This window comes from Saccopteryx leptura, chromosome 10, assembly GCF_036850995.1.
Source record: "Saccopteryx leptura isolate mSacLep1 chromosome 10, mSacLep1_pri_phased_curated, whole genome shotgun sequence".
In the NCBI taxonomy this organism is placed as follows: Eukaryota; Metazoa; Chordata; class Mammalia; order Chiroptera; family Emballonuridae; genus Saccopteryx; species Saccopteryx leptura.
In genome coordinates, this window is record NC_089512.1 from 74,457,587 (window position 1) to 74,481,056 (window position 23,470).

Consider the following 23,470-nt stretch of genomic DNA (forward strand, 5'->3'; position numbering starts at 1 on the left):
ACCTGCCCTTTGGAGCTTGCAGACTAAGCAGGTAGATGGAAAGGAAACCGATACTCTATGTATGTATTACAATTGCGGTGAATCTCAAAAAGGAAAGGCACATTTTTCCTCATCTAATAGTCACTACAGCTTTCAAGTTCAGATACTGTTGTTATGCCCACTTTACAGATGCTTCTCAAGAGGTTCAAAGGTTGCCCCAAGTTACCCAGCCAGGAAGCAGCTCTCCAGTTCTGTTGATAGAGAGCTTCCTGTGCCTAGAGAGGTTTATCAGATTGAAGTGTGAACTGTGATACTACAGTTTCATCTTGGGGACATGGAAGCTGCTAGTTTAAACAGATCTCCAGAGCTATGATGAATGAGACAAAGCATATTTTGTAGATTAAGGAGGTAATTATAAATCACGCGTTCTTCAACTTGAATTGAAGGAGCCCCAGATGGTGGTCTGGTATAATGAGCTACCAGAGACAGTGAGGTTGGCCGGAGCTGCTTTGGGGTTCTGTTTCTCATGCTTGGCATTCCACCCATCCGAATACAGTCAGTGCTTCTTTAAGTCTAGCCCACTCCAGGTCAGAGGGTGGTGGCATTCTGCTGGCTATGGGTAGTGTAAGGCTTCATTTATGTCAACTCTTCAAATATTTACTGAGCACCAGTGGGGTGTGGTGTTAGTCACTGTCCCTGCCATGAGAATGCAGTGAACAAGGCCCACTTCCCACGGGCATTCATTCTACTACAAACTTACATTAAGGAAGGTGGGGGCCTGCCAACAGGTCACATACTATTGTAGAGTGACTGGTTGGTGGGGGATCAACTTTGCTACTTTAGAAAGAGCCATCTGAGCCTGACCTGTGGTGGCCTGGTGGATAAAGTGTCGACCTGGAATGCTGAGGTCGCTGGTTGGAAACCCTGGGCTGGCCTGGTCAAGGCTCATATGGGAGTTGATGCTTCCTGCTCCTCCCCGCTGCTTGCTCTTTCTCTCTCTCTCTCTCTCTCTCTCTCTTTCTACTCTCTAAAAATGAATTAAAAAAAATTAGAAAAAGCCGTCCGAGCAGGCATGATGTTTATGAGAATGATGCTTATGAGAGGGCCTTAATGCAAAGGGAAGAGTTTGCCGAAGGGGCCGGAGTGAGCTTGCTGGTGCCCGATGGAAAAGGGGGAGCGAAGGGGCCGGGGTGAGCTTGCTGGTGCCCGATGGAAAAGGGGGAGCGAAGGGGCCGGGGTGAGCTTGCTGGTGCCCGATGGAAAAGGGGGAGCGAAGGGGCCGGGGTGAGCTTGCTGGTGCCGGATGGAAAAGGGGGAGCGAAGGGGCCGGGGTGAGCTTGCTGGTGCCGGATGGAAAAGGGGGAGCGAAGGGGCCGGGGTGAGCTTGCTGGTGCCCGATGGAAAAGGGGGAGCGAAGGGGCCGGGGTGAGCTTGCTGGTGCCCGATGGAAAAGGGGGAGCGAAGGGGCCGGGGTGAGCTTGCTGGTGCCCGATGGAAAAGGGGGAGCGAAGGGGCCGGAGTGAGCTTGCTGGTGCCCGATGGAAAAGGGAGAGTGTGAGTAAGGCGGGGAAGGGGGGGCAGGGACACCATTTAGCCTGTGACTGTGGAGAAACAGAGGACCCTGAGTTCTGCATAAGGACTCTGGATTTTGCCAATAATGAAATTCACCAGAGAGCCACCCTACACAATTATTGCTTATCTATAGGCCATTTTATCCATGGCCTGTATGCAGGAAACCCCTGAAAAAAAAATCTGAGTTAATAAATGAGAACATAGACATCTCTCCTGTCTGGAGTGAGCAGGTAGAATTTCTGTCCCCCCCACACACCCTCCTGGGGGGGGCTCAGGCTCAGGCACTACTGGGAGTAGACACTGGACTTGAGGCTCAGGCTCAGGCACTACTGGGAGTAGACACTGGACTTGAGGCTCAGGCTCAGGCACTACTGGGAGTAGACACTGGACTTGAGCAACAGGCCTCTTGTCCTTCAAAATGTTTTTCTCTTTGGGGGGAGAGGAAGGAAGGGTTACGAGGCACTGCAGAGGAGAGGGCGAGACCCCTCCCCGTGGGGCTGACACAGCTCTTCACCGTCACCTCCTCGGGGACGCATGAATCTCTTCTCACAGGTGCTTAACCTCAGCGCTTCTGAAAGACCGGTTCAGGAAAACAGCACATCTGGGAATGTCTAGTGTTTGCTAGATTGACAATGCTGACCCTCATTCCACTCGAGCATGAGTAGACAGCTAGCTGGGCAAAGATTACTGCACCCACGTGCACAGCTTTTGCTTCTACAAATGATTTTTGAAGTTTTTTCCCACCTTCCTAAATACCATCTGCTCAAACTACTCATTCATCATCTCAGGTCACTACTACGCCTCTCTGCCTTCAGGTTGGGGCCATTCTAGGAGCAATTCGGCTGCTATAAACCAGCCGTTAGGATGTGAATATCAGAGCTCAGCAGCATGGGAAGCAGAGGTTGGAGGACTCAACTCCTTTTGCCCTGACAATGATCTCAGTAATGAAATAAAAATATATACCAGTAGCATATATGACTGGACCACAAGTGTGTCAGAATATGGAACTTTCTTCACAAGCATCTCCTAATTTAAATATGGCCCTTTAATGAGAACATTGCTTTATGTTTACACCATTTTATTGAACTATAACTTACATAAGGTAAAGCAAACATGTTAAAATTACACCTCAGGGGAATCTTACATATACCTATCCTTTTGTAACCATCTCCCAGATCTAAATACAGGGCACTGACTGTGCCTGAGGGGTTTCCCTTGTCTGTCCCCAGTATTCTGGCCTTTGTCACCATAGCTAGCCTTCACCTGTTCTTAAACTTCATATAAACAGAATCATACAGCATGTCGTCTTGTATTGTCTGAACATTTTCTGTGGGATTCATCTATGTTGTTGGGCATAGTTATTCATTCTATTGATGCTTAGTATCCCTTTATATCATAGTTTCTTCATTGTGGCATTATCGACACTTTGAGCTGGGTAATTCTTTCTTGTGGGGACTGGACTGTGCAGTGTAGAATATTCCACAGCTTCTTTCTGGCTTCTGCCTACTAAGGGCTAGTAGCACCTCCCTAACCCCTATAATTTCCCCTGCAATGGAAAACCACTGTATCATATAAATATAGAACAATTTTTTTTTTTTTTTTTTTTTTTTTTTTTTTTCTTTTTCAATTTTTCTGAAGCTGGAAACAGGGAGTGACAGTCAGACAGACTCCCGCATGCGCCCGACCGGGATCCACCCGGCACGCCCACCAAGGGGCGGTGCTCTGCCCCCCAGGGGGCGATGCTCTGCCCATCCTGGGCGTCGCCATATTGCGACCAGAGCCACTCTAGCGCCTGAGGCAGAGGCCACAGAGCCATGCCCAGCGCCCGGGCCATCTTTGCTCCAATGGAGCCTTGGCTGCGGGAGGGGAAGAGAGAGACAGAGAGGAAAGCGCGGCGGAGGGGTGGAGAAGCAAATGGGCGCTTCTCCTATGTGCCCTGGCCGGGAATCGAACCCGGGTCCTCCGCACGCCAGGCCGACGCTCTACCGCTGAGCCAACCGGCCAGGGCTAAATATAGAACAATTTTTAAGAAACTTAATTTGGAAACAATTTCCAACTTAGTGAAAAGTTACAAAAAGTGGAAGAAATAATACAATGTACTCTTTAGCTAGATTCACCTATTGTTAACATTTCGCCCCATTTTATCATTTTCTCTCTGTTGCTCACATACACACCTACACACAACTTATTTCTCAACAGTTTGAGACAAGTTGCATTCACCATGGCCATTTACCACCATGTACTTTCACACATATTTCCCAATGATAACAATCTTTTCAAACACTAGCATATTAATTAACCACAGCAAATAAAGCATATTACATTTATCAATTGCCCATGCCCCGATTTTGACAATTGATCAACACTTATCCTTTATAGCATTTATATTCGCTCCAGAGCAGGCTCCAGTCCAGGACTAGGAGTTGTATATGTTTGCCCTGGTTTTATATTCGCTCCAGAGCAGGCTCCAGTCCGGGACCAGGAGTTGTATATGTTTGCCCTGGTTTTATATTCGCTCCAGAGCAGGCTCCAGTCCGGGACCAGGAGTTGTATATGTTTGCCTTGGTTTTATATTCGCTCCAGAGCAGGCTCCAGTCTGGGACCAGGAGTTGTATATGTTTGCCCTGGTTCTCTAGTACCCTTCAGTCTAGAGAGTCTTCTTATCTTGTATAATATTGAAGTTTTTTAAGAATACAATCTTTTCTTAATAAAATATTCCTCATTTGCAGGTTTGTCTAATCTTTCCTCCTCAAGACATTCAAGAAATGTATCCTTGACTAGAAGACGAAGCCATAGTGTGTCCTCAGAACATCCCATCCAGGGGCACGTGTAGTCCAATTGTCCCTCATCAATGATGCTAAGTTTGATCTCCACTGTATAGTTATTAAATTTTCCCTTACAGCTAAGAAACAATATGTGGGGAAACAATAGCATGCTAATATTCTGCTCCCCCCGCTAATATGACCCCCAGAATTTAGCGTATTTTGACTCTTGCATGAACCAATCTTTACCTACAATGGTTACAATTCCAGCACTCCATCTGGACTATGACCAATTCTGCACCCACTCTGAGTGCTCTACTACATACAAGAGCCCACTCACCTCCCCCATTTATTTATTGTTGTATTTATCTGTTATCAATATAGACTCATAAATTTCTACTTTTTCAGTAGCTTATAAATCAGCACTGTTTTAAATAATGTAATGCTCAAATTGCTCAGCTTGGGCTAATGGGAACCCCTTGAAATTGGGCCTTGTGTTCTTCTGACAAATTCCCATCACTTTTTATTTTTAACACTTCCTTACTTTTTGGCATAACCAGATGTTCCAGACCTAACCCTTCTCCTATACTAGAGTCGGCTATTTCTCCAAGGAGAACTAGTTCCTTTTAATGGGGAAGGGAAGGAAGGACCACTATCTATCCTTTTACCTGTTAATTAACATTTGAATTGTTTCTTGTTCTGGGCTATTGCAAAGAAAGCTTCTCTGAATACCCTTGGACATTTTTGGGGGTCTATGAACTGATTTCTTTTTCTTTTTTTTTTTTTTTAATTATAATTTTATTTTTTTAATGGGGCGACATCAATAAATCAGGTTACATATATTCAAAGATCAACAAGTCCAGGTTATCTTGTCTTTCAATTATGTTGCATACCCATCACCCAAAGTCAGATTGTCCTCTGTCACCTTCTATCTAGTTTTTTTGTGTGTGTGCCCCTCCCCCTCCCCCTTTCCCTCTACCTTTCCCCCCCCCCCCCCCCCTAACCACCTCACTCTTATCAATGTCTCTTAGTTTCACTTTTATGTCCCACCTACGTATGGAATAATGCAGTTCCTGGTTTTTTCTGATTTACTTATTTCACTTTGTATAATGTTATCAAGATCCCACCATTTTGCTGTAAGTGATCCGATGTCATCATTTCTTATGGCTGAGTAGTATTCCATAGTGTATATGTGCCACATCTTCTTTATCCAGTCGTCTATTGACGGGCTTTTTGGTTGTTTCCATGTCCTGGCCACTGTGAACAATGCTGCAATGACCATGGGGCTGCATGTGTCTTTACGTATCAATGTTTCTGAGTTTTGGGGGTATATACCCAGTAGAGGGATTGCTGGGTCATAAGGTAGTTCTATTTTCAGTTTTTTGAGGAGCCACCATACTTTCTTCCATAATGGTTGTACTACTTTACATTCCCACCAACAGTGTATGAGGGTTCCTTTTTCTCCACAGCCTCTCCAACATTTGCTATTACCTGTCTTGTTAATAATAGCTAATCGAACAGGTGTGAGGTGGTATCTCATTGCCGTTTTGATTTGCATTTCTCTAATAACTAAAGAAGATGAGCATCTTTTCATATATCTGTTGGCCATTTGTACTTCCTCCTGGGAGAAGTGTCTGTTCATGTCCTCTTCCCATTTTTTTATTGGATTGTTTGTTTGTTTGTTGTTGAGTTTTATGAGTTCTTTGTAAATTTTGGATATTAGGCCCTTATCTGAGCTGTTGTTTGAAAATATCATTTCCCATTTAGTTGGCTTTCTGTTTGTTTTGTTATCAGTTTCTCTTGCTGAGCAAAAACTTCTTAGTCTGATGTAGTCCCATTCATTAATTTTTGCCTTCACTTCTCTTGCCATTGGAGTCAAATTCATAAAATGCTCTTTAAAACCCAGGTCCATGAGTTTAGTACCTATGTCGTCTTCTATGTACTTTATTGTTTCAGGTCTTATGTTTAGATCTTTCATCCATTTTGAGTTAATTTTAGTACAGGGGGACAAACTGTAGTCCACTTTCATTCTTTTGCATGTGGCTTTCCAGTTTTCCCAGCACCATTTATTGAAGAGGCTTTCTTTTCTCCATTGTATGTTCTTGGCCCCTTTATCAAAAATTATTTGACTATATATATGTGGTTTTATTTCTGGACTTTCTATTCTGTTCCATTGGTCTGAGTGTCTATTTTTCTGCCAATACCATGCTGTTTTGATTGTCGTGGCCCTATAATATAGTTTGAAGTCAGGTATTGTAATGCCCCCAGCTTCATTTTTTTTCTTTAGGATTGCTTTGGCTATTCGGGATTTTTTATAGTTCCATATAAATCTGATGATTTTTTGCTCTATTTCTTTAAAAAATGTCATTGGAATTTTGATGGGAATTGCATTAAATTTGTATATTGCTTTGGGTAATATAGCCATCTTGATTATATTTATTCTTCCTAACCAAGAACAAGGAATATTCTTCCATCTCATTATATCTTTCTCAATTTCTCTTAACAATGGTTTATAGTTTTCATTATATAAGTCCTTTACATTCTTTGTTATGTTTATTCCTAAGTATTTTATTTTTTTTGTTGCAATTGTGAAGGGGATTATTCTCTTGAGTTCATTCTCAATTGTTTCATTGTTGGCATATAGAAAGGCTATTGACTTCTGTATGTTAATTTTGTATCCTGCGACCTTACTGTATTGGCTTATTGTTTCTAGTAGTCTTTTTGTGGATTCTTTGGGGTTTTCGATGTACAGGATCATATCATCTGCAAAAAGTGATACCTTTACTTCTTCTTTTCCGATATGGATGCCTTTTATTTCTTTGTCTTGTCTGATTGCTCTGGCTAGAACCTCTAGTACCACATTAAATAAGAGTGGAGAGAGTGGACAACCCTGTCTTGTTCCTGATTTAAGGGGGAATGCCTTCAGTTTTGTGCCATTTAATATGATGTTAGCTGATGGTTTATCATATATGGCCTTTATCATGTTGAGATATTTTCCTTCTATACCCATTTTGTTGAGAGTCTTAAACATAAAATTGTGTTGTATTTTATCGAAAGCCTTTTCTGCGTCTATTGATAAGATCATGTGGTTTTTGTTCTTTGTTTTGTTGATATGGTGTATTACGTTAACCGTTTTACGTATGTTGAACCATCCTTGAGATTCTGGGATGAATCCCACTTGATCATGATGTATTATTTTTTAATATGTTGTTGTATTCGATTTGCTAGTATTTTGTTTAGTATTTTAGCATCTATGTTCATTAGAAATACTGGTCTATAGTTTTCTTTTTTTGTGCCATCCTTGCCTGGTTTTGGTATGAGGGTTATGTTGGCCTCATAAAATGTGTTTGTAAGTATTGCTTCTTCTTCAATTTTTTGGAAGACTTTGAGTAGAATATGAACTGATTTCTGTTGCGTATATAATCAGAATTGGTAAAGGAAAGTAATAGAATCTCCACTGTGGTTATATACCCAGCAGAAATGAGTAAGTCCATAAAAGACACATATGCAAAGCAGCTTTTTCATAATTCATCTGTGTGTGTGTGTATATGTGCACTTATCTTTAGTAATATTGATAAGTTGTTTTTCAAAGTGCTCATAATATTATTTATCAGGGGAGTGGAAGTAAGTTGTTGGCTCCAGTAGGTGGGAAGAGTAATCAGTGGCAGGGGTCATAATGGGCCATAGTGATCCAGAGATATGTCTGCTACCAGAAATGGCAAAATTGCTGATCTTTTCAATGGATAGATAATGAGAGAAATGATGAGAATTTGCCACCTGGTCCACTCTTAAGCTTTGTTTTTGAGTGCTGCTTTAAGATGGGCAAAATGGAGGTGACTAAAGTCAGGAATCACCCTCAGCCTTCAAAATGGTTTTAATCTCAGTGACGCCAGTGGCAGCACTTTGGGCATACAGGTCCATTGCTAGGGCACCTGCTGTGAGAAAGCATTAGGGTCACTGCTTTGTTTGTAAAAGGGCCTGGGGGGGAGGAATGCCCCAGAGTCCCACTCACATCTTCTGGCTTCTGGAGGCCCCTTTAGATCCCTGAAACAGGCCTTTACTAAGTAGTCAGTGAGAATAAACATCCCTCTGTCTACACTCAGGGAGTCACTTGGTTTTAGGGCATGTGAGATGGGGGCTGATGGACAGCAGGCAGATCAGGAAACTCCTGAGAGCTAACAGGGGAGTGAACTGGTCCAGTATCATGGGACAAGATTCTAGGCTCAGTTTTGTCAGGAAGTGCTTGGGCATGGCCCCACCTCTTTAGCTCAAAGGTTCCTCTCCAAAATCCCTATCCTAGGTAGCATATAGTATATCACTAGAATCCAAGAGGTAATTGAAGCACTTTGTAGAGTGAAATTCTAAACAGAGGAAACATCCTTTGCCAGATGCACAGTGGGCTTTAGTAATTTTGATGTACCTTTGGAGGAATGGCTAACTGGTAAAATTCATGCTTGTGGACACCGTTTTAGCCAGATGCCTCTCTCGGTGGACACTTCCCCCTGTGGAGCCACCTATACACTTTCTGAGCGAGTCTTTGTGCAGTGTCCAACTGTACAACCCTACACAGTGCCCCTGAATAGATGGATGACCGTTCAGATGACCAGCTGTGACAGTGACCCCCATTGCTGCACACTTATTATTAACCTCCAGTGGCCTCTCCTCTCTCCCTCACAGGCCTCTCCACCGACGGTGGTGCCAAGCGCCAGGAGCACCTCTCCCGGTTTTCCATGCCTGACCTCAGCAAAGACTCTGGCATGAATGTCTCCGAGAAGCTGAGCAATATGGGCACCCTCAACTCGTCCATGCAGTTCCGCAGCGCAGAGTCTGTGCGCAGCCTGCTCTCGGCCCAGCAGTACCAGGAGATGGAGGGAAACCTCCACCAGCTCGGCAACCCCATTGGGTACAGGGACCTGCAGTCTCGCGGCAGGATGCACCAGAGCTTTGATTTTGACGCAGGTGTAGGGAGCAGCAAGCTGCCGGGGCAGGAGGGCGTGAGGATCCAGCCCATGAGCGAACGCACGCGGAGAAGGAGCACCTCCCGCGAAGACACCCGCCGCTTCCGGCCCCACCGGTCCAGGCGGTCCCGGCGCTCTCGCTCGGATAACGCCCTGCATCTGGCCAGTGAGCGCGAGGCCATGACTCATTTGAAAGAAAGGCCCCCGCTCCGAGCTAGGGAGGACTATGACCAATTCATGCGCCAGCGGAGCTTCCAGGAGAGCCTGGGCCAAGGGTCCCGGAGGGACCTGTATGGCCAGTGCCCCAGGACTGTGTCGGACCTGGCTTTGCAGAATGCTTTTGGGGAGCGATGGGGACCCTACTTCACCGAGTACGATTGGTGTTCCACCTGCTCTTCCTCCTCCGAGTCTGACAATGAGGGCTACTTCCTAGGAGAACCGATCCCACAGCCAGCCCGCCTGCGATACGTCACAAGCGATGAGCTTCTGCACAAATACAGCTCTTACGGCCTCCCCAAGTCATCCACGTTAGGTGGCAGGGAACAGTTGCACAACAGGAAAAGACAAAAGAGCAAAAACTGTATTATTTCTTAATCTGATCAGGGTCAAGAAATGGGGGAAGAAGGGAGCTAAGAATGTAAATTCAGAAACTTGCACTGTTTTAAATTTGAAAGCGCTTTTCGGGGTGGTTCCCAGGGAAGAAGGGACGTGCTCTCAGTTGATGAAGGCAAGGTGACAGATTGACTCGGTCAGTAGTCACAGTTCTCAGCATGTTGAATATTATTTGCACATTTCACTTTGGAAACGCTATAGACTGTGGAGGCCGGGGAGCCCCTCCCTCCCGTCAGTGTGTTGAGTTGCCACTCATAAGGTGGCAAGTTGCTTCCTGCTCGCTTGTATCCTCTCTGGTTCTCTTACTTTTAGGACCCTTTTCCAGTAAGTAATTTGTTTATTAGCCAGGACCCAAGACTAAGTTATTTACACGTCCATTGTAAATGCAATGTAAATGAGAGTTCTGATAAAATATTTTTGTATTTTGTAATATCAAAGGAATTTCTATATCGTAGGACTCGGTGAAGAGCCGCATGCACAGCCAGCATCGTCTTTGAGTAGTATTCAGAGGTGGTCCAGGACTACATCCTTTTTTCTTTTTCTATACAAATTTGTTACATGTCAGTGAGACTTCTTTCAAAGGAGTTTATTCAATTTGGCTTTTTGTGGATAAAAAAATTTAACTATTAAACCCAAAGCATTTTATGCTCTATTCCATCTTAAGGGGCCGTCCTTAAGTCCACTCCCACTCTCAGTACAGTCTATTCTCTACAAAGTGGTTGTCGTTTTATTAATAGCACACATACTTTTGGCAATTAAAGAAACCAATCAGTGTCAGTCAAGTTCCATGGGAAGCGCCATCCCTGCTAGGAACATTAAGTTGCTCACTACTGCCCTCTCCCTTGGGGAAAATACCGTGACTGTGAGTGGTGCTGTTGTGTGATGTCAGCATGACGTTGTTTTGAATGTGGCATTATTTTATGGTGCTCATGTTTCCTGGATTGCTTTATCTGCTTTCCTTTACCAAGGCAGATGGAACAGCTGCCTTAGCCCGACAACCGGTTGTCCTCAGTGCAAATGAACTTAAGCATTAGGGATTTAGGGGCCGAAAGGTTCTGATGGGGTTCTCGGAGTGATGGCGAGTTACAGATTGTATGTTCTGCATGGAGAAGGAATAAGGTGATTTGAAAACAGAAAGCAGGTCAAGGGTAGAACTGAAGGAGAATATGAAGGAAGGTCAGGGTGAAGAAGAATTTCTGGAAATGAAGTAGAGGAGAGGTGGCAACCGCCTTGAGTAGCCACCAGTGGTTGTGGAAATAATTCCATTTCACACACTCCCTAATCAGAATATCTGTGTTCTCCAGAAAGGCTGAGCTACTCAGGAGGGTTCAGTGTGATAGTCTTGAAGAACAAATGTTGAAAGGAGGATTTCCATTTTGAACTTTGGGGGCTGTTGTTCAGATAGAAAATGGGCTCAAAAGTGAGTTTGCTTAAAGAAGACATTTAACGGTTGTGTTGTTTATAGTAAAACTTCCTCCCTTGCTTCGGTTAAAAATGAAGCGCTTACTTTTTCTTCCATTCTCCCTCTTCCTTGTAATGGATTGTGGCAATTGAAATAACCCATCGCAGGACCCACCTTTCGTGAGATGTGCTGTCCTTGTGCTACTCAGTGAATCTCAGTGGCCATCTGCTGTGGTGAGGTGAGCGTGGTCTCTTATCAGTGTAGTAGTTAATATTTTCTAGTATTTCTATGGAGAGAATGTGAAAAGTGGCTTTTCAGACACCATGCTAAGTGGGTCTGGAGAAGGAAAGGCTGTACAAGATGTGGAAATAGCGCTCCATTCAGGATATATTAAAATAATTTGCTTTTCAGGTATTAATATGACATTTGTCATTGTCACTGATTTTTTTAAAAAGCAATGCAAATGTTGGTTGTGGCTTTTTTCCGCATGCTATCTTCATATCTAAATGCTTCATTAATTATCCGAGCCTCTGGAGAATTAACTCCATTACTTTTGTATAGTAAGTTTGTAAACTGCTTGGCAAACTGATTTTAAGAAAAAATGTGCAACACCACATGACCAAAGTGGCAGGTTTCTGGTAGAAATTGGGCAAGTCCAATTTGGAGTTTTGAGTTCCTTGATTGATGAGAATAAAAAGGCATTTGGAAAAGGAAAAAGAGAAAAAAGTAGATGACTTCACCTAGCAACACACTGAAAACAGTGTCTGTCCTCTGTGGCCCAGAATCAATGAAAGGAATTCTCCTAATGACATTGCTTTCTAATTCTGTCATTTTCAGAGTGCCCCTTGCATTTCCCAGCTGAGGTTTTAACCCCCATCAGCAGAAAGAAGAAGGTAGCCTAGAAACTTACACATAACTATGTCCGCAGGGATTGGAGGAAGAGCAATTTGAGATCTAGTTGCCCAGGGAGCACGCAGCAGCCAAACTGGTCCGAGTTTGAGATGTCATGGATACAAGCCTCAGGGTCAGACTGTCTATAGGCAAGGTCCCCGCCATCGAGTCTAAGACTGCAGAGGTCTTTCCACTCCACATGCAGCCGAGCGCCTGACAGAGTGTTGATGCAGGATGGTGAAACCCTCACCATGATGATGGGCCTCCAGGTGAATGCCCCAGGGAGATCAGGGTGTCATTGTACTGGGAGTTCCACCTGTTACATGACATCCACCTTACACATGACATCCCTGAATTCCATTCCCCAAAATCTAATGCATTCTTTTCTGAGGCAAGAACTTGGGGTCCTTACCTGATTTCTCCATCATAACCACTAGCTCTTGGTCAGTTTCGCTGTGAGTAAGGCCTGCAGTCACCTCTTCTTAGATCATCATTTCATTGTCAATAGACTAGTCTTATACAAGTCTATGGACTTGTCCCAGTTTCCCCTCTGCTCTAATGCCTTAGAGTTTTGTTTGTTTTTCTACCTCTCCTCACAGCAGTCCTCTTCTTGTCTCTTGGTTAACACTGCAGCTATAGAGTTCAGTTCGTGTCCTATTTGCCGCTCAATTCAGCAGCATCAGAACTGGCTCTTTCCCAAGAGTTGTCATTGACAGCATCCTGAATGGCCCTGCCAATACACACCACCCTTGATACTGTGAATAGGTTTCTTAGCAGGCTGGTGGCATCGAGCATGGCATTCAGATACCCTTCCTTCCGTTGTCTAGTTCTGGGATCTCTACCAAGTGTGAAGGTGAATGAGCTGAGCAAAACTTCTTGGTTCTGCATGCATTCAAAGGGGGAGAATCCCTAGTGTTGGTGATTTGACAGCTTCTTTTTATATTCATCCTGTGTTCTCTAGCCCTTCCTTTCTGCCCTCAGCCATCCCAGTGACCATGCAGTTTTGTATTTCTAATACAGGGCCTGCAGGCAGCTCTTTCTCACCCTCTTTCCCATTCTACAGGATGCTCCTGCACACAACAGGACAGTGTTTTCTTCTCCTGCAGCAGCTTGCTGCTTCTTGGATACCACTGGCAATGGCTGAGCTCAGGGGCGGCCTGTGATGGCATATGCGTAGCATGTACTCTGCAGCCTGGGCAGATATAACCATGCGTAACTGTGGACTTTCCAAGAACACAGATATAGCCTCAAAAATCTGGTGGCACTCCGGCCAGTCAGAACTGGTTGATCAAAATTGATCTTATTTATCTGATAGCAAATCTTATTTCTAAACTAATTCGTATTTGTCTTTCCACTGTGGGCTCTTTCACTATTGGCCAAAAATAGTACACCAGCCACTTAGGAAGCATCATTCATAAATAATGGTGAGACTCCAACTCCCGTGTCCCCAGATGGTGGATGCTAACGGGAGCTGACTTCTTTAGGCTAAATGAAGACAAATGTCTTTGGCCTCCCTTTCCCTTCTCATATTCTTAGCCAATTATTATAGGCAGCCTTTGTCCTTTTGCAGAGGTCAGATAAGAGTCCATCTTATTCTTCGGCTAATCCCCCTTTCCAACAAGAAATAACACAGATATTTAAATTCCAAGGAGAAGTGCTTTTTGTGTATTTCTGTCTAAGAGAAATCAGATGCTAACACGTAAGAAGGAGAATCTATGAAAAGGAAAGTGGAAGATGGCCAGCAATCTGAATATTTCATGCTGGACGAGTTGCTCTTAGCAACTGTTTATCACCTTCAGGGCTTTGAAATGGGCTCTGAACAGCATTCCAGGTGCAGGACTCAGCCAAGCCTCTGCTGACTTAGAAGGCTGTTTCACCTGCCTTTTGAGGTATACATACTTCTTAAGCACTAGAGACATAGAAATGAAGAGTTTAGCCTTGCCTCTAGTGGTTGGTCCCTCTGGAACCTAGCAGACACCAAAGCTTGTTTGGCCACTTGGAAGCAGTCACCAAGGTTAGTATCAAGACAAGATTTGATTCTTTTTCCATTTTCTCATAGGAGTAGCCCAGTCAGCACAAGACTCATAAAACTTGACTCACTGTTGGGAGCTATACTATTTTATAGGCTGACTTCCTGCTGACAAAACTAGTTTTCCTCGAAGGGAATGAAAATGAGGGGGGAAAATACACATAGTGTTAGAAAAACATTTATATAATTTTGATAAGATGAATCCATAGAATAGGAAAAGAAAATTGTCTTATCTATCCTGAAGGTTTTCTGAGACAACCCTTCACCCTACTGGGCATCTGACTATTGATCTTCAGTAGTCACTGACCAGGCTTTTGCAAAATTTTCAGAGATACTCACCAGTAAGGTCTGTTCTCAAGCCTTTCTGGTGATTTGCATACTTACCCATAAAGCATGTTGGTTCTATTTATAGAGCCTGACTTAATACTCTGTGCCTATGAGTCCTCCATTTTCCTTGGCAAATGAGGACTTTGGCAGTTGCTCTCTCCTAGGCACATTCTTTCCTGCTCAGGATTGCTTTGCCCATCTCTTTTCATTCCAAATGCATAAATAAAACCTCAGAGGGCCCAAGACGCTGAGGCAGGCCAGAGTCTGTTACGTGTTGAGCGTCAAGCTGTTTGCTAAGAAGGTCTGAAACAGGCCTTTGGTGTAGGCTCTGCCAGAGACTGTTGTGAACACTTTGCTTGAGACCTGTGCTCTTAGCAACTGTTTATCAACTGTAAAATGGATATGATGTTTTACTGATGTCTGTAAACTTCCAATAAAAGTTGAATAAAAGAAATGTTGCCATTCCTCCCTCATGCTGCAGATTTTTGTCAGTCTTTGCCTTTGAGCATCTCAACAGAAGAGGCCCACACATGTCAGGGGTGAGATTTACTGTGAAAGAAAGGTGAACATGATTATTGACATCATAATTTCTCAACCTCAGCATTATTGACATTCAGGCCACCTCATTCTCTGTGGCAGAGTGCCGTCCTGTGCTCTGTAGAACATTTAATAACATCTCTGACCTGTACCCACTAGATGCCAGTAGCACCCCTCCCCCTGTGTTGTGACAACCAAGAAGTGTCTCCATACATCACACCTATTAGGATGATTTACTATAAAAACAAAAACTAGAAAATAACAAGTGTGGGTGAGGATGGGGAAAAATGGGAATCCTTGTGCACTTTTAGTGGGAATGTAAAATGGTACAGCCTTTGTAGGAAACGGTGGTAGTTCGTCAAAAATTTTAAATAGAATTACCATATGATCCAACAATTCTCCTTCTGGGTACATACCTAAATAATTGAAAGCAGAGCCTCAAAAAGATACATATATACTCATGTTTATATCAGCATTATTCATAATAACCAAAAAGGTGGAAGCAACCTAAATATCCATCAGTGGACAAATAGATAAAATGTGATATGTAGATAGATGTATACATACAATGGAATATTAGTCACCTTTAAAAGGAAGGAAATTCTGGCCCTGACCGGTTGGCTCAGTGGTAGAGCGTCGGCCTGGCATGCAGAAGTCCCGGGTTTGATTCCCGGCCAGGGCACACAGGAGAAGCACCCATCTGCTTCTCCACCCTTCCCCCTCTCCTTCCTCTCTGTCTCTCTCTTCCCCTCCCATAGCCAAGGCTCCATTGGAGCAAAGTTGGCCCCGGGCGCTGAGGATGGCTCTATGGTCTCTGCCTCAGGCGCTAGAGTGGCTCTGGTTGCAACAGAGCAACACCCCAGATGGGCAGAGCATCGCCTCCTGGTGGGCGTGCCGGGTGGATCCTGGTCGGGCACATGCGGGAGTCTGTCTGACTGCCTCCCCGTTTCCAGCTTCGGAAAAATACAAAAAATAAAAAATAATTTAAAAAAATAAAAGGAAGGAAATTCTGACACATACTGCAAGATGGGTGAACCTTGAGGACATTAAGTTAAGTGATTAAGCCAGTCACTAAAAAGACAAATACTGATAATCCTACTTGTGTGAAGTACCTAGAACAGCCAAATCTATAGCATAGGTAGAATGGTGGCTGTCAAGAGCTGGGGGAAGAAGAGAATGTAAAATTGTGTAATGAGTATAGAGTTCCAGTTTCTCAAGATAACAGTTCTGAAAATTGGTTGCACAACGTGAATGTACTTAATACTACTGAACAGTATAAAGTGGTAAATTTTATGTTGTCTTTATTTCATGACAATTTAAAAGTAATATCTCGAGTTATATCTGCATGTCCCCTGAGAACAAGAAAAACTCGTGGCTGAGAACTGCCCATTCACATGCTTTGCTGCCTAGCATCCCTGTTACTTGAGGATTCTTGAAACTGACTCCTACCCAGGCCATACTGTCAATTTTCAGTTATTAGTAGAAATTAAAACCAGCAGATGACCTTAAGATTTTGGATTTGCTTTTAAGGAAATAATAAGTGGTTTGTCTACAGAGTTTTATCCACAGCTATGTTCTGGTTAGGATAGTATTAATATTGTCTGGGAGTGAGGACCAGAGCAGCATGTAAATTAGATTTTCAACTGTTGGAAGAAAAGCGGTGACTTGTAGGAGCTAATGTGCTGGCAGAGTGCTACTTCATGTGAGTGAGGAATGTTTCCAGAAGAGAAAATCATGAGCTGAGTGGACTCTCCAGAGTGCATTTTCTATAAAGACTACCCTAGTCACATCGCAAAGGGAAGAAACAGTTTTTATCTATTAGCTGTACTGCTCAAGAGTGGTTTGCACTCCACTCAGAGCCAGCCACCATCTCAAAGGAAAGCTTCTATAGCCCCCCAAACCTGTGACTCCAGTTGGCCCAGTGTAGTCAAGGAGTGCATTAAAAGAAACACCAATAAAGAATCAAAAATATTATAAATTAATACTAAGTATTTCAAACCTGTACTGTCTCCAAGGAAATGCCAAGGAGGAAATGAATTCTACCTGCATAGCAAACATCCGAAAACTCTCCACTGCTGCCCCTTCCACTGGTTCTGCACATGGATGCCAGCTCTCCCCCAAATCTTTCTCATTCTCAACTTCCACCTCCAAACATGCCAAGTGCACAGACCTTTTCTGTCCCACCTCCCTTTCCTTCTCACCTGCTCTTTATTATGTAAATCAAATCAGCCAATCTGTAGGGTTTAATTTTTACCTCCACTACACCCAATTAACCAAGACTCTCTCTGTACTGTGCTGTTTCTAACACTGGATGAATTTTGTCTCCAAAGCCACAGGTGCCACAGAGATCTTTTACTCCTACTCTGTAGTCGTGTGAACTCCGTTCAGCAGGTGGCCTCGTGCCAGGTAAAAGGATGCCTCTGAGAAAGTCATTGTGTCTGTCTTCATGGTCTAGGTCTATAACCTTTGTGTAGACCAGGTCTCAGGTCTGGCACCGTCCATCTTCAGCTAATTTTGTCTCAGAGAGATATCCAAACACGAACATGCAAGCCACATCAATGGAAACCGCTGTGTGATGATCATATGACAAATAAATGGCATGGAATCCAACCAAATTGATCTTTGTTAATTCATCCCCATCTCTTTCTCTTGCACCCACTTGCTGTTTTGTACACTTAAAACACTCACCCTCCTATCTATTCTGTCCCGTCTGTTCTCCACCTGACTACTTCTTACTCTTCAACTTTCAGTTTAGACATGCTTCCTCCAGGATGAAACTCTGCTCCCAGAAAGTTGGAAATAGGTGCCTCTGGCCTTGGGCTTCATGGAATTCTACGTTTCCCTGTCCTTCTCTTGTAATTGAGTTTTCTTCCCTTCCCACAAGGGCTGGGATTCTGGCTGTCTTTCAGCACTGCTTAAAAAATATTTTGAAGGAATGTTAGAAGGGAGATTCCTAAAAATCCTGGTTCAGTAAATGAAAAGGGCAACTGGAGATCACGGGCTTAGCCCTCATGCCTCTGAGCGTCCAGGTTCCCCACCACATTCTCGCCTTCCTTCTACAGAGAAGGCTCTTTTCCTCTGGATGGTGAGTTGCCGCAAGGCAAAATTTCCCTGAGAGCTCCCTGTTAGTGGCAGTGGCTGTGGCTGTGTGTTTGGGTTACTGAGTTTCCCCAAATTGGTACTTTTTAAAAAGCTCCAGCTAAGCATAGTGTTTTCCAATTTCAGCGTAATAGTGCCCTTGGACTCCATAATAAAGCTCCCAACATTTCAAGCACTATCACTTCTAAGTGCAAAAAACAAAGTCAAGAGTTCATGGCACTGAATTATAATCAGATGATTTATGATATAATAAAAGGATCATCTCTAGGAAATAAAGGTTTGAGAATAATCAAGTCAATATTGATCAGGAAAATGCTACCCAGGGTTAAACTTACATTAGCAAATGGAATAAATTATCATATTTCAACATATTTCTTTCATGGGGCTAGTGCTAATTATACTACCATTGTTTATTGGAAAATGTGCCTGAGCAAGCCAGGACAAAATCAGAGTGCACTTAGTAGGCAATAGAAACCTGCACCTGAATTAGAAGTACATGAGATGGTATGATACTTAATACAAGCCCTAGTGGTAGAAGAAACACAAAGAAAGAAGTTGACGCTTGCTATCCAGTAACAAAAAGTAAATCTAGCAAAGGCAAACATTCTTCTAACATTGTAGATACAATCAACTATATTTATTGTAAACAGGAGCCCCATGAACAAAGGCATACATTCAAAAGTTAGATCATGCAACTGCCACACAATTTTTAGAGATATTAAAACTAACATACTCATTCCACAATCTAGAGTTTTCTTTCATCTGTTTTTACCAGAGTGGTAAAATACACTTTGTCAGCTGAAAATCTACAATGTAAGATGGAGTTTCCTAGGCTAGAAAAGAGATTGAAGAACTGTGGGCATACACCAGTCAGTAATGAATTCCTCTGACCCACAGAGAGGGGGAGTTAATTATGCTACTGTACTTTCACTTTTAAATTATTCTCAAGTAAAGAGCCCAGAAAAGAAATTGGCCCATTAGTCTCTAAATCTTATTTTCCAACTAAAAGTTGTTTCTCAATTCTGTGGAATGATGATCCCAGGGGTGTTTTGTGTAAAGAAGGGTGTGGCTGAGATGTTTAATGCTCACTGAATATCACGTGTTCCCCCCTACTTCTCAGCCCCCTTGCCTTTGGGTGGTTGGTTTGGTTGATTGCTTGCTTTGGTTTGGTTAAATTACTCAGTTATTTAAAGCCTCCAACCATTGGTGATGGTTTTAGAGAACTACATTCTATAAGACATCAGGCTACAAGCTTGTGCGCACTCATTTTGCTTACCATTGTATTCACAGGTGCTCAGCTCAGTAAGTGCCTGCACAGAGCAGGTTCCCCAAGAAATATTTATTGAACAAAATAAATAAAAGAATAAATCAGATCATTGAAATGATGCATGCAAAGGTTATCTAGATTGCATGAAGCCCTCTGCCACCACAAATGCTGCCCTTGAAACACTGGGAAATACTTTCCCCTCCATAGAAAAGTGAAGGCTGCAGACACCCTGAGCTGAGTGCACTGGATAACATACTCATGCCTCAGATATTTATTGAGCACCTACTGCATGCACTCTAAGGTTGGGGATGAAACAATGAATGCCAAATTTTCTGTTCTTGTGGAGCTCTGCTTTGCTTTTCTCACTTATCTATTTTAAATTATTAAGAGAAAGTTTGGCCTGCAAAAAGAAAAAACTTATAATTATCTAGTTATCTGAGGCATGCAGAAGATGCAAGCACCCAAAATACATTAACTCCACAAACCCTGCTGCTGACTAATCAGCCTGCCGTTCACCACTCATTCTGCTGCCTTGCCTTCAAGAGGACACCTGCCTATTTCTTATCTGAACTGAATAGATGACCCCTGTCCTCCTTTGTCCAGTTTTATTCTTTTTATTTTATTTATTTGTTTCTTTGTTTGTTTGTTTAAGTGAGAGGATAGGAGACAGTAAGGCAGACTCCTGCACGCACCCCGACCAGGATCCACCCAGTAACTCCTGTCTGAACCAATGCTCAAGTACCGAGCTATTTTTAGTACTTGAGGCTAATGCACTCCAACAGAGCTATCCTCAGCCTGGGGTGATGCTCTAACCAATTGAGGCACTGGCTGTGGGAGGAGAAGAGAGAGAAGAGGGAGGGGGAGAGAAGCAGATGGTCACTTCTCCTTTGTGCCCTGACAGGGGATCAAACCTAGGACTTCCACATGCTGGGCCAATGCTCTAACCACTGAGCAAACCGGCCAGGGCCCCAATCTCATTCTTGAGAGAAGCTGTTTGCTTCTGTGAGCTTCTCTTGATCTCCTGGGTCAGTTCCTGTGGATCTTTCTTATTAATGGTTTTGGATGGCTTGCTAGCCTTCCCTGTGTTACACATCCCCAGCTACCATCTTTGAACTGGGAGTGTTTTCAGAAAGGTCACTTTATCTCCAGAAGAATGCTCCCAACAGTCCTAACTGAAGTCTACACTAAACTGGCCCAAGGACTAAAGAAAATCGTATGCTTCCTCCCTCTGGTCCTCAGAGTGTTGCTGAACACCACACTGGGTGGCAGCCAAGCAGCACCTGGCACTCGAAAGCTCAACAGCTATGTGAAATATGCCACAAGGAAGTAAGGGTGTCCAATTCTCTGTTTGAGTCCCTTGTCTCAACTCCTTCAGAGATTAAAGAATGACTAGAGGCTATAGTCCTACGTTTCAGGGTTGAGGAAGCACCACAGTTTTCCACAATGGCTGCACCATTTTCCTACCAACAATGCAAAGGGGTCCATATTCCACATCCTTGCCAATGTTTGTTGCTTTTTACTTTTTTTTTAATAGTAGCTATTCCTATGATTCCCTATACCTAATGGGTATGAAATGGTATCTTACTGCAGTTTTGATTTGCCTAATGACTAACTAGGGGCACTGAGCACCAAATACACAGTGAGCGCTGCTTCTGGACACCCGGGCTGGCTCAGGACTGGGCCAGGACCTGGTTCGTCTTTTCACCCACTAGGGAAATCTATCTGTACAATTCCCAGAAATGTTAATCCAGCCTCTGCACACTTCTAATAATTTGGAACTTGCTGCTTTCTGGGGAAGCCCACTCCACTTTTACACAGTTTTAGTTACTTGCCTTCCAGTCGACATAATGCGAGCATGGTGTGCCTCCTCGGCCGAGGTTCCCTCACTCTCACTGTGACTTCACTGGGTCCCTGCACCCAGGTCACCCAGGGCTCTTCCTCCCGATGCTTTCTTGGACCATCCTTATCTCCGGGCCAAATGTGGTGAGCCCCTCTGGGCTCCTATAGCATCCTAGTCTTCCGCTATCATCATGTTTCCACGAGTGCTACGATTTCCTGTTTACTGATCTGTCTCTGCAACTTCACCAACTTCACCATGAGTTCTTTCAAAGCTCACAGCCGTCACTGACGTGACACACAGCTCGCTGATGCTCCCCACTGCCACTGCCCTCTGCATTAGGCAGGCGCTCAACAAATGGAGGTTGGAGCATTGGTTGCAAACAAGTTCTGCATGAAGCAAACACATAAAAACATTTTGGGTATTCTTCAGTAAAAAATGTAAAAGATAGTTATGGTTGTCAATATTAGGAACTCCTTAATCAGCAAGAAAGAAGAAGGGTTTACTAAAATCTAGACAGTCTTTAAACTGAGCAATGGGATCCTAAACCACTAAGGAATTTCACGTGTATGCAAGGGGATGCTGGAGAGGCTGCCCGATTTCTTTCTATCAAAGAGACTTAGTGCAAAAGCATATACAACGTTTGCTCAACCTGGACTTTCTCTGTGTTTAAGAAAAATCAAGCACCTTAGTGTGTATTTAAACAATGCTACACATTGGAAAAAGTAATTTTGTCCCAATTAGAATAGGTCTTTTCAACTGTTGACACATGTTTATAGAGCATCTGGATATAATCTGATTAGCATCTGGTGTCAGGCTGTGAGATACTATCTCCTGAGGTCTCCCACAGAGAAGGAGAGACAAAACTTGCATTCATTTGGACCATCCTAGTGTTGACATCTGCCACTGGGTCAAGGCATCCTCTAGCAGTTGGCCCAAGTTCCTCTGGACAGAGAGAGTCACCCTAAACTCTTGAGGTCTTACTTTAATTGGAGCAGAAAACCAGTGTCAGCACTGTAGCCAGTAAGAGACTCTCAACATTCTTCTCCGCTTTCCTATATGTGCATTAGACCAGTCTGGACTCATCACACACCTGTAGGGACGGAAACAGGTCAATGTTGGGTGCCTCTCCCTGCCCCAGCAGCAGCTGTTGCCAGCTCTTTGGTTCCTGTATTCCCCGTTCACCTTTTATTTCAATTCCCAGATAAAGTTGCACGATACATCTTGAGAGTTACTTTCCTGGTTTTTGTTTTGTTTTGTTTTCATTTTTAAGACAGAGGTTTAAAGTGAAATGCTTTCATCAAATTGTGTTTATTTTTTTGTGTTGTTTTAGGTTGAAGCGAATGGAGCTGGTTTCCCAAACTGTAAACTAGGGGACATCCTCTCCCTGCAAAGGCTTAATAATTTAATGTTTTGTTAATACTTTTAACTGAATCAGGGAGGTGGGAGCAGTGACTTCACATTCATCACCTAGCACAGAACAGCTGAGTGGGGAAGGCTTAGAAAGGCTATTCTGTACAAGATGGAGAGAGAAAGGGGAGTTGCTTTTAGGCATTGATAAATGACTAGTTGGGCAGAATTTGGCATCATTTCAGATTCATAACTTTCTGTGAGTGGTATGGGGAAGGAGGTGGCTTGTGAGGGTTTGGCTGAGTCTCACATACCCTTTACTTAGTCCAGTGACTTATTTAAGTGCTTCAGGCAAATAAGTATTTACTAAATTAGTAAGTATCTTTTAGGCCTTGGAATATATGTACAAGGGAGCAAGCCCCCTTGTCCTCACTACAGAGGGTCTTGTGAGGAAGACTGGCCTCAGTGATGGTCCCACACATCAACACACTCACTGTCCTCAACTCTACTAATGAGTTCTGTTACTATCATTTCTGTTTTCCAAAGTTTTTCTTTTACTGCTTAGAATATTTTTCTTGTTTTCATAGCTACTAATCTTCACTCCTATGGGAAATTATTGTTACAATGGTGGAAATAAAACATGTGGTAACAAAAAGTGGTGTCTTCAACTGTAGGGAGCTCAATAGTCAGAATGTGGCCCAGATCAATGGGGATGGGCCGGTGCTCTGCCTGAAGGGGCGAGGATGCCCCCGAAGACGGGTGTTCCGGCTGATGCTTAGAGGAGCGAGGATGCCCCCGAAGACGGGTGTTCCGGCTGATGCTTAGAGGACCGAGGATGCCCCCGAAGA

The 23,470-nt window shown here is 43.6% G+C and overlaps 1 protein-coding gene across 7 annotated transcripts in view; it reads left to right on the forward strand.

Annotated features, from left to right (window-relative positions):
- PRICKLE2 (prickle planar cell polarity protein 2) overlaps positions 1-14,997 on the forward strand; it is a 402,478-nt gene extending 387,481 nt beyond the window's left edge. For all 7 annotated transcript variants that reach the window (XM_066350409.1, XM_066350403.1, XM_066350402.1 and 4 more), the window contains one exon: positions 8,991-14,997. In XM_066350409.1, the coding sequence (XP_066206506.1) occupies positions 8,991-9,865 (875 nt within the window). In that variant the 3' untranslated portion in view covers positions 9,866-14,997. The remainder of the gene's footprint in view (positions 1-8,990) is intronic.
- The last annotated feature ends 8,473 nt before the right edge of the window (positions 14,998-23,470 follow it).